Source organism: Ceratina calcarata, unplaced genomic scaffold (assembly GCF_001652005.2).
Source record: "Ceratina calcarata isolate Rehan_Ccalc_2016 unplaced genomic scaffold, ASM165200v1 scaffold115, whole genome shotgun sequence".
NCBI lineage: Eukaryota > Metazoa > Arthropoda > Insecta > Hymenoptera > Apidae > Ceratina > Ceratina calcarata.
Window position 1 is genome coordinate 145,893 of NW_017132445.1, and position 12,236 is coordinate 158,128.

A 12,236-nucleotide genomic window follows, 5' to 3' on the forward strand; every position below is an offset into this window, starting at 1 on the left:
TAGACTTCATTGCAATGTTTTTAATGTACATGTAATTAGATTTAAAGTTCATATGTTATGGTCACATTAACAGGAAGCTAATGGTGAATTGACATGGGATGAGACTGATGTATCTACACAATCATGGAGCTTTAAAGAATTTAGTAGTCAGTTCTCCGAATTGTACTCATGGCTGAGGGTTCTTCAAGAACTGATTTATAGTAAAGAGGAAAATCTATTAGATAAAAGTCTGCGTGCGGTATGTATTACTTAAATGTGTTAACTACAATTAGATTTTATATATTGAATAACTTAAATACGTTGCTCATATTTAAGGCTCACATGGAGGAGCTGCGACGTAGGGCGTACAGAAGAAAACTATTTAATGATCAAGCTGAAAAATTAGTGTCATGTGCCCCTGCTTTGAAAGATGAAGTAGCGTGGCGAGTTGACCATTTGAATGCAAAATGGGAGTTAGTCGAGCAAATAATGGCACCTGTCGAGCGGCCTGTATCCAATCAACAAGATATGTCAGCAGGTAATTTCGTAAGAAATTAAAGACTCCATCGAATTCTATGCCGAATTAGTTTTTAAGTAAAAGATTTGTGTAACAGACTTCGAGCACGAAGTAAAGTGCTTGAGAAAATGGCTTCGTGAAATGGAGTCTCGTCTTCAACCCCTGAGTTTCCACGTTGATTGGACTCTGGCCGAGCTTGAGGAGAAAGCAGTGGAACATATGGTGAGTGATACAAAAACAGCAATTTGTTATAGCATGCAAATGAAAAATTTGGTCTTTGTACAATACGCGAGGTATAAATACGTTTGTCCGCGAGTGACGCGTTTATGCTTCGCGCGAGTCATTAACGCGACGAATCAATATTATAAATACGTCGTTTCCGTTTGCGAACCGGAAATATCTCTTTATTGTTAACGGAAACGGTCGACAACGAACACTTAACCGGCCGTATAGTACAAGCGCCGGCAATAGTAAATAATTACGTGCAACGTGCTTGAGATACGCGGAACAGGCATGAACGCGATTTAAGAATGCTTGAATCGTAATTCATAGAAAGATATCAAACTACCCAAAATTGAGAAAAATGACAGAAATCTGTTTTAATTGACGTTATAAATAGTTTTGTTCAGTAATAATTTTGTATAAGAGGGATATTGATCGGATAATTGGATCATGTAACGACTAAGTAAAAAATCTTAAATCTGCGCCAGTTTACAAAATCATATAGTTAATACCTGGGATTTTTGTCGTGGCTGTTAATTGTGCAATCCCAATGGAAGATAGTGAGTTACATGAGACGATGGGTGATGCACGTTCAGTTTCAGCACGATTCTCTTTCGACTCTGTGCTGTATGATCAAGTGGGCGTTGGGGAACCCGACTCGCGTTAGTTCCGTATCTTTCTACCATGTTTTCTATCTTCTTCTTTCTCCCCCCTTAATTGCATCCCAACACAAAACGTGATACGTGCTGGACCCCGCGAACGCATGCATAACTACGGTATTGTGTGGTACTGCGAGCGTGTGCGTTTTTCCATTTTTTTTCTTCTGCATATTGTACGCCAGAGCTTTATTGCATTCTCGTATTGCATTTCGAAATAGTGTTTAGAGACATATTTATGCTTTCCTCGCAGAATTTTGCGTACCATTAAAGGTTTCTTTGGTAATAAATTGTTGGGTAAACGCAGACAATTGAGAAAGGTGTGCAACGTATTATTGGTTGTAATACGAGTTTACCTCAGGCGTAAGGTGAATATAATATAGTTTTGCAAGAAATTTTGCAAGTCGTGTCGCAACAATAACATTGGCATAAATGTCGACATTAGAATAAGATGTGAATTTCAATTACAAGGTATTCACACGTACTATTCTCACGTGAACTGTTAGTTGCGGTACGTAACTTTTAGTTTTACAGTTCAAGGATTCAGCCTGAAAGAGATGATAATTCTTTGATTTAGTAGAGTGTAACGGATTCATTACGAGTCTATTCCGATTCACGCAATCTCGTTAATCGTAATATCAGCTTAGTAAGCGTCACTGTCGAGTAAATTAAGCCGTGAATTGCAAATGAAATGCAAATTGAACATTTCTTATCTGGTCAATGGAACTGTGTCCTAAGTGTATGGGCATAAATAGAATGAAAAGTACATTCCTACTTTTGTCGATGAAAGGATAATACGCATTCATAACTATACATATATTACTCAAATTAAAAGATAGAAATACATTATTTGATATAAATATCACTTGGAAATTGCTGTTTATATTTGTACCATAATGAAAGTACCATTGAATGAGATTAATGTTATGTAACAAAAATTTCGATTGCTTATTATAGATAAGCGAAATGATACGGTAGAGCAAAAAGGGCAATGAGCATAGCACTTAAACGTTTTTTGTCTCTGTGCATTAGACAAGAGTAAAAGAGAGCAATTGAGAACGATTTCATTTCCTGGTGTGAGAGAAACGTGTAGTTTCCCATAGATCCCATGAGTGGCAAATTAAGGATTAATCGAGGCTCGGATCATCCTTTTAATACACTTTGCGCGTTCCGGTTCTCATGAACACTTTAAAAAGATCCTGATGATTATTAGTGAAAGTTGCCTTTTTATAGAATTCGGTAAAGAAATAGGAAATGTTATCTCCTCTTTCATCGACAGTTTTATATCTTTTATATTTATGAATTGGTATTGTATTTCATTAACAAACTGCAGCTCACAGAATATCAAAAGTGAAGTGCATTATAATCCTCGATTAGATTTCATTTTCTAAATGAATGTTAAAAATGTTTTATTATACATAAAAATTTGCAGTATGAATTTTTGTGAGATAAGATCGATTATGTACTTAGTTTCTGAAATTTTCTGATCGTTTCACTCTTATCGACCGATAAAATCGAACGGAAGCATCGAGCGAATAATTTAAATTTAGCCTCTCTAAGCTGGCGCGAATAAATTTGTTTATGTCCCAGTTCGTTGCTCCCTCGCAGCGGCACATGGTAGCCTTGTTCGTTTTAAGCGAATTCCGAGTTAAAACTCCGCCGGCGTAAAATTTTCTACGTGTCTTATCATTCTAAAAATTGCCTGTAAAAATAGTCAAGGTTGACACCGCGTTTCATCGACGCGTGGACCAGTTTCCCGGTTATGAAACGCTTTTAATGTGTTCGCACAGTGAAAGCTGTTATGAACCTAGTTCGCGTTTTATCATGAATGTATAACGAAATTAAACTTGAACCGCGGTTTAAATTAAATTTCATATAGAATTAATTTAAATCAATCCTGCGGAATTAGAAACCGACAGAACAATAGGATGGATGCAACGAGCAGAAGTTGGATGATTGGAGTGTACCGTCGCTAACTCGGTCATTTATCATCGCCCGCGTAGGGGATTTACGGTTAATTAATTCTAGGAACATCGTGCGAATACGGTCCAACGAATAAGTCGATATTTTTTCAATTTGTCGCGTTATCATCTCGCGTTCTCGAGATAAAACGATTAATCTATCACCCAGCCGGATTCAATGGAGAAAATAAAATGAAAGTTGGCATTAAGGTCGCGCATAAAGACTGAAAGAACGGAAGGAAGGAAAGTTCGAAAAATCAAATAAAACACATGGGACAATGATGCACGCATGCACCGGGGGCCGCATAATTTATTTTACGTCGTCTATCGTTTAGATTGTTCGATCTATAGAATTTCAGTGATGAAGATTGATGAACGGTTGCGTTACTCTCTTCCTCTTCGCGGAGAGGAGACGCGTTCATTGATGCTCGTGAATCGAGCAATTTTCATCGAACGGGGTTGACATTAACGACCGAATGAGTGAAATCGTACAAGCGATGCGTGTCGCACAATTAGTATGGACATCCTTAATGGAAACCGTGGTGACTCGTGTTTAATTTAATTGCAGAGAAATTGATTAACGGTGCAATTTTTTTAAACAGAAGCAATTGGATTTTTATCGGGATTCAAGGAATTATAATTGTGGTTCACTTTAATGCATTCCGATGAACAAAAGGTACTTCCTCCTAACAATAAGTCAAAGTAAATGAATAATTCTAATTGATAACACGATTTCATTCACCGCAAAGATCGTTAACATCGCTGTAAGCGAATTTTTATTAAGATTCAACAAATGCATACAGGCCGACCTGGCAATAATTCATGTAGCTAATATAACGCATTGGAACAAAAACAGTAATCGTTTCCTTTTAATCAAAAGTAAATGAGTAATTCCGACTGATAACACTTCATTTATTACAGAGATTGTTAACATCATTCTACACTTGCTGACACGATCCGTGCATAAATTTTCACGTCAGTAAGCTTGTTCGTATGATAATTGCAACGCTGCTTTAATTTCACTTCCTTTGCAATTAAAATGTCTCGGGCAAATGTTTCGCTTCCGTTCCTTTGACGGTTCCGCCGATTTATTGTCCAGATACGTTACGACGTTTAAAAAACAGAAAGTAAATCGTTCAAGCCTCGGAAATCATACAAACGTCAGACTATTAATCGACGATCCATTAGCATTTGTTCTACCTGTATTTACACATGAAAATACAGGAAGTACTTTTACTTTCCTTCGATTTTATAGTCGATAGCTGACCTCGCGCGACCAAAATGAAATCTGCTGCGATCTTTCAACCTTTTCACGGCGTATATCAGCGCGGAGTATCAATACGTGTTACATTATTATTTGCTCGCTGATAGATATATGCAAGCAATAGGAATTCTGCATTATCGAGCTTGTACTCGTGTTTGTATTCCACCAACGTGAAAGTTTTGTTCTTATTACGTTCGTCGAAATTGCATATCGTAAATCGTCCATTCTTTCTCTACAACTGGCAACGATACGTTCATCGGTTATTAAATTAGCTTGTGTACATGTTTATGATCCTGTGAAACAGCTTTCAATTTACTGTTAAGGATGAATCAACATAACAGTTTAAATACTCGTTTCATTGGAATTATTTGGACATCTATTCGTTTAATGTTCTTTAGGTACATTTAAAAACAGATTATACATGCATAAACTATAGAGAATGCATTGAGTATTCGAAGACATGCGGACAATCAAAAGTGAAACAATTCTTAAATTAAAGGAACGTCGATCTATTTCATTTTCTATTTAGCACAAAAGAAATTATCGACACGTGCAAGGCGATCTAGCAACTAGAATGCTGTAGCTAGCATTGATGCTTCGCTGGGTTCGCACTGCGATCCAAGGGATTGAATTTCCATGAGATACTCATTCCACGATATAGAATCGCATGATACTTGTCTTCGGGTTATTTGTATTTCCTATACCCTGAAATTGATATCAAACGTTGAATGAAAAAATGAATTGCGACATTGAAATCTATTCGATACCCCCGTAGGAAAAATGCATACCTTAGAAAATTTCGTCTTTCCCCCGAGTAAAATTCTATCCTTTGCACATTCTTTTTCTACAATTCAATAGACATTTCTTTTATCATGCAAACGTTCTAATAGGTATTCATCTTTTAATATTCTGTATATATTTGAACGTGGCGAACGTTCTTTATATTCGTTGCGTTTAAAGCGAGGAGATTTTATATTGCGTGACACGAATCGGTCCCGATTTCTGGTTAGCATGAGTTTATCAAGACGAACAACGGTAGTTGCTACATCTGGAGCAAGTCGCGTCTAATTGTTTACCAGGAAGCGGCGAAGTGTCCGCAGGGTGAAGCATCGCGCTCCGACGCGACGGGTACCGCTAACTCCGGAGCGAAATTGTTACGTCGCGTCTTCCAGCTACTGGGTCACTATCACCGAAACGCGGCGGCACGCTCACCGCTCTTCCTCGCGTTCATACCAGTTTTCAGTGGCCGCGTCATGCACGTACGCGTTTAATTAACCCTTCGCGGTTCAATTTATCCTTCCACCGAGTCTAATCTACATCGACTTTGTGAGTCCCGCCGACTGAACGTTTCCCCACACCTTATCGCGATCGCTCTAAATGTTGTTTTAGAACTGAACTCCCAGGGCGAGCCTACTTCCTGTGGATTTTATACTGGTATCTGTTTACCAGTTTCTGTGCTGAAATGAAGTCGTTCTCTGATAAGACGCTTCCTTATAAAGTAATAACTGAGTTTTAATGAAAGGGGTTTATATACAAACATCATACATTTTTTATATTAACTCAAACTGATTTTCATAATATTCATTCATAAGGAGCTCGTGTTTCTTTCAACTATAATATTATAGCTGATGTGTCTCATGCATATTATCTTTCTGCATGGAGCATTACATTAAAGATTACAATTTGACCATTGTATGAAACATTGTACTGAATATCGTATTGAGCATTCCAGTCTTTCATTCATAACAGTCGTTCTATGAAATATCTTTTGAAACCTAATAATAATACATATAAATGTAGAGGTTCCTGGTACTCATCCTGGCTTACTCGAATGGAAAACAGTGGAAACTGTTTCGATCACGCGATTTCTCCAACGGGAACAAGACCCCCGACTTGTTGATTTACGTTCACGCTCGTTTGGAATTGTAACTGCGACGATTTTCGTGGCACGCAGCAGTTTCGCCGCAGGACGTATAACTTCTTTAATGAATAGAAGAGCAGCATCACGCGGCTTAATTGATCACCGGTGTTTTCATAAATTTTGTTATGCAAATTACATACCATATCTTATCCGGTGAAATTCGCGGCCATAACGCTAGATCAACTTTGCAATCAACCGTGTCGCGTCGACCATAAGTATCAAGATACTTTCTATTGATAGAATATTTCATATAATAATTGTTGCAGTACTTTGTATAATATTAATACAATGTTTCATGCGATGGTTGATACGATAAATGATATAATGTTTCATTCGTCAAACAGGAGATTAAAACAATCAGATTAAAAAAAATTCCTAACACTCATGACTGGCAGTATATGCATTAGGATATTCGATCGCTTTCTTGACGTCGAAGGCGAGATTAACCGTCGTAAATTTTGTTTGTTTATATCATAGACATGCTACAGATCCGATAGGCGTAAGTACGTGTAAAGCTTTTCCGCACCGCTACGTTAAGTTTCTCACGGCCCAGATAAAAGACACGAGCGGATTAGGCTAGAAAACGAATACGATTTAGTTTATTCCGCGATCCTTTATTGGTCACGCTCGAGAGTATTCTAGCTAGTTAAGAACAGGAAAGTGTATCAGCTCCGATTTATTTTATTATTACGTTATTAGCGAGGTACATATAAAACGGTACTCGTTAATTCGAGCCTAGATCGGCCATGACAAAGCAAGATATCCATTCTAATTAGACTTAGAAATATGCGCCCCTAATGTGAATTTCGTCGCGCACCGTCGTTAATACTTTTCTATGCAAAATCAAATATCTATAATTTATATGTAGTATTGTTGGATTTTGGGTTGAGGAACTCGAAACAACACTATATCGAGACTTTTAATTTTATTTCTTATTCGGAGAGTCGCGAATGGTTTCGTGAACTTCAGAAATCTGATTGCTTGGTACAATTTTGGCTGTCCTTATATCTAGCAGGTATTACTAAGTGGGGTTGAAAATTTAGAAAACAGGGTAGGATTAGAACTTTTTGTATTTTCTGTATATTCAGTGTTTCTATGAATGTACAAAATCGAGTGATTAATATCGTTCATTAAAATCGGCGTGTCGAACTGTCCCGAAAACGTTTCTACGACTTTCTCACAGTAGCGCGTAACGAGGGTGAAAATGAAAGCGAAGACCGATCGAGCGGAAAGATGTTTCATGAAATCTGCGCGTTTCTTTGCACTTTGCGGCGTAACTACGTACGTACATACATCAGAATCATCGCGTCACGCAAACCCTCCATCCAACCTTTCCAACGATTTCAAACACACGATCAATCGTCACGATTAAATAACGAGCCGATTATCTCGTATTTAAAATTGGTATTTTAGCGGGTTTCAAAGAATTTCTTGTGATGAATTTCGAATTTTATTGAAACTGTTCATGATTTCTTGTATGATCATATTTAATGATTTATCATAATCTTTCGATCGAGCTGGTTTCTGATAAATGTTTCGTCAATTTCTGTTGATGAACAATAAGCACTTGAACTTATGATCATTCGTCACGGTTTGCGAGTTTAGTTGTACGCGAAATCATGGGCGCGTTACGTAACGCCGCATTAAAATAATCGACGGGCATCGATAATAACGGTAGTCGAACAGCTACTCCGAACGATGGTTGTCGCTGTCTTCTGGTGTAGGAAGAACGGTCGCGTGCTCGGCGCATTGTTCCAACCCGTCCATTGTGTCGCAACCGAGGAGGAGTTCGAAGCGCAATCGACCTTTGCAGATTTTCAATACTCCTCCACTACTCTTTTCCCCGTCGAAAGTACAGAGCTTGGTGTCCGGGCGAGGTTAAAGTTGCTTCTGCTAATCAAGTGGGTGTTCCACGATCACCAGTTAGGTCCAGCGCACGTACAGCGTTCGTGGAAAGTTGCAAGCACGATCGACCTCTACGTTTTCGATACTTTCTTCTACCTACTATTTCCTATCCCAAGATTGTGTCCGGGGGATCGCGAGGAATCGTTGGTTTTGCTAATCGGCTAGTTGTCCCGACGGATCACCCGGTCTTTATCTCGGGGTTAGGTCCGGCAATGACAATGTACGGTTCGTGGAAAGTCACCTAGTCACGACTCGCTACTTTCCCCCTTGCCGTTATATTCCCGTGTCTCTCGGCACACCGCCGACGATGCATTTTAAATTCGCCGTCTCATTGTTGGACAAGTTCGAGTGAAAGCGTGACGAAACTGGTATCTAATGAAGCATAATGCTCGACCGATGCTGACCGCACGTTTACATTACGAGTACGTAAGTCCTATAATGTTCCACGATGCAATTGCTACGCCCACGTGCTCGCGCGAGTTCGAGCTACGCGCATTAGAGGGATGATGTTTCTCATCAATTATTATCTCTCGTTTGGTCAATACCATAATTGGCACCCAATGCGCAGGTTAATGTTTACGCAAACCGCGTTGCATGTTGATGGTTAAGCAACGAGAAGAGGATTCATTGTGCGGAGAGTCCGTGGGTGGCGATTAGAATTGAAGTTTGGAAAGGTGCATGCGTTTTGTCTTAATTTAGAAACCTTGGCCCCTTTCAATCCAGAAGGATTATAGCGAGTTGTTTCATGCATAGTAAAACATTTTTTAAATGGAATTTGTTTTACGACATACATTTGGGTATTACGTTTTCTGTGAACAGAATTTTTCTGCAAATGCGCATTTTAAATAAGACTGTAACTAGACCGTGAATTAGTTACAGAAGAATTCTCTCGCTTCACGAGTTTTATGAGTTTTGCTGTTAGAATCGCGTCGAACTCTCGAGCTTGCGACACGGGAACGCAGCGTGAAGTCACGTTTCTAGCTCCATCAATGTTTCGCTTATCACGCCGTGACGATCCACGGTTCGAACTCTGCGTCGAAAATCCTTGCGCACGGAACGGAAAACGCGTTTACCTCGTGCGTGACTCGATAAATCTGATCGTTCAAAGATCTGACTTAGCGAGCCTTGATCCAAGCTGTTAGGGGCAGCTGGCGAATTTATCAACGTTATGAAAAGATATTATCAGGGGTTGTCGCGAGTGAAAGTGCAGTCAGGTACCTCAGACGGAGAGGCGTTCGAGAGATAAGTGAGTCACGAGGGGGGGAAAACAATGGCCGCGAGGAGGAATTTGTTGAAGAGGCCAGTCCCGCATGTAAGACCAATTGAAACAATTTCAGGCTATAATAAACCGCGCTTGCGAACCGACTACTGCCGTTCAGAGACACTGTCGGGCTTCCTGTTAGCCAACCACATTATTATAATGCTGCGTTAACCACTCTCCTCGCGGATAAACGCTTCCCTCTGCCTCTTGCGAACAAATTCTAAATCCTGTTCTCAAACGTTGCTTCTGGTGTATTTACGAAATAGAAGGGCTGCGAATGTTAATACAAAATAATGCTTTTATCCAATGCATGAAACCTGCAGTCGAATTATAGTAGTTGAACTGTCGGGTGAACGTTCAGTTCGTCTGACGCTGAGACCCTTCGAATCTCGAGTGGCTTGAATATTCGTCAGACGGGAGCCCATAGGTTCTCGACGTGGGCGATAAGCGGTAGGGACAAAGAATCATTGAAAAGGAGTGAAACGACGCGCCTGTACACGATGTCATAAATTTTCTCGCCGCGATTGTATGCATACGAAACGTAAAGAAACAGATTCGACGGCTGCAACGTCGTTGTTCCGCACCGTGAAATGTTATTCGAATGTTACAGTAGGTCATAGAGAGTTACGTCGCCGATGAAAGAATAGGAACTCTTCTGAAAAATGAAATGTGGGATGCGGACGGAACGCTTTCTACTTGATATGGTGCGCTAATCGCGTGATCTTCATTTTTCACGATGAAATCTGGTTTTTAACATTTACAAGATTAGAATCGCTGTATTACAATCTTGTCATACGTGGTCTAATTTCTTATCTGATTTAACGTCTCTCGTTTGGTGTGCAGCATATAAACAGAGAAATATCATAGTTTTAATATGATAAAATCATAGAACCAGTATGATACTCGAATTCGTGTAGAATTATTGCATATAATATATAAGTTTCTATCTCAGAATGAGGCAATTACATTGTGCCATGTCAAACGTCATAAAGTATTCTTTACGAAGTGTCTTCCTTATTTCGTGAGAATAATCGCGATCTCTCGTTTCCTTTCACGCTAATTAATCAAACTGAGACACGTGATTAATTGCAAGAGTGAATTTTGCACAGAAGGAAGTGCAGGGCGTGCATGCATTGTTTCCACGTTTGGTTCCTTGGGCGTAGGTAATCAAGTTCAGCACGAACGCGTTTATAGGAATGTATGCACCTTTCACCGTGGCCATTCAAATCAACTATGGCAAATGGAATGATAATTACGAGGAAACACATTTTTTATTTTCCTCTAATAAATTGACGAGCCTCCCGGTTATTAAAGCTATCATTCAACTTGACGATCTTCATTACCGTTTAATAACAGAGCATAAAAACTGTTTGCACGGGTAAAAAATGTTTCGAACGTTCTAACGTTCTGTTTCTCGTACGACTAGAATGGGCTTTTGCAGAAACCCGATTCCTCTCCCTCGCTTTCAAGGAGTAAAAAGAGTCCATGCCTGGTCGACCTCGGCCCGACGAAACAAAGCACCGCCGAAAGGACTCGAGCCACCCGCGCAGTTACCATACGTACACGTTCAGAACATTTTTCAAAACCGGCTCACCCATCGCCCTTACCAAGCGGGACCCGCACTTAGATTTCCGGTTTTCATTATTTAATCAGTTGAGTAGAGTAGAGGCACCAAGTTCATGAACATATTTCTAAGACTTATTCTTTTGCAAGAAACTTAGTAGTGCACTATAATATGCAATATTGGTTCGTTCTCTGTTTTTATAAGTAGATCGTACGTGTGGAGATATGAATCATGCATTGAAGAACATCAAAAGTATTTTCATAGTGTAAGGAAATTCTATTCAGATTCAACTTCTTTAACACTAGAAAGACTGAAACTTAGTATATACCTATATTGCCCAAAAGCAGTCAAAATGACTTCCTTGGGCAATCTAGTGTTAAATGTTTTATTCTGCACACAAGTTTAATTATGGGTCTTAGAATTGATCATAAAATTAGAGTTCCAATAAGATACTAGTTAGGTTTTAAGATGGTTGGCGTGAAAGTGACTAGGCGGCAAGTTTCCTACGCAATCATCGTTATCCAGACTTTACATGGAAGCTCTGTCGATGTTCGATCAATCATTCTGATTTAGCATAGAGATCGCTTTTCGATCGATCCAACCGTGTCGACGGGTTAACGTGTCCCTTCGCGGGTTCCCGGAAGGCCAATTTCAAATGTCTCTTCCGCGTTTTGTTTCCTAGTCGTTGCTAAGTGTTCCAGCCAGGTGTTGAAAGGTTTTAGGTGAGAAAGCGTTGAGTAACAGGATATTTTTGTCTTATTTCAAACTTGTATAAATATAAACGTTTCCTTCCTTTCTTTTGGATTTATTGGCAATCATCTTATTGGCATAAGGTCAATCTCGATACAAGACTTAGAACTTTCGTTACGAAGTGTCACAACATCTGGCCTCTGATTTTGCTGTCTTTTTATGTATACGGAAGAGAAAGGAATTTTCTGGCGTTTGCAGGAAGCGAGGGAAACAACCAAGATTATTATAATCCACGA

At 39.4% G+C, this 12,236-nt stretch overlaps 1 protein-coding gene across 1 annotated transcript in view; it reads left to right on the plus strand.

The window, feature by feature from the left end:
* The window catches only part of LOC108623434 (uncharacterized), a 213,758-nt gene that overhangs the window by 2,114 nt on the left and 199,408 nt on the right, over positions 1-12,236 (plus strand). Inside the window, exons 4-6 of the mRNA XM_026812198.1 lie at positions 74-238; positions 316-517; positions 594-718. Of these exons, the coding sequence (XP_026667999.1) occupies positions 74-238; positions 316-517; positions 594-718 (492 nt within the window). The remainder of the gene's footprint in view (positions 1-73; positions 239-315; positions 518-593; positions 719-12,236) is intronic.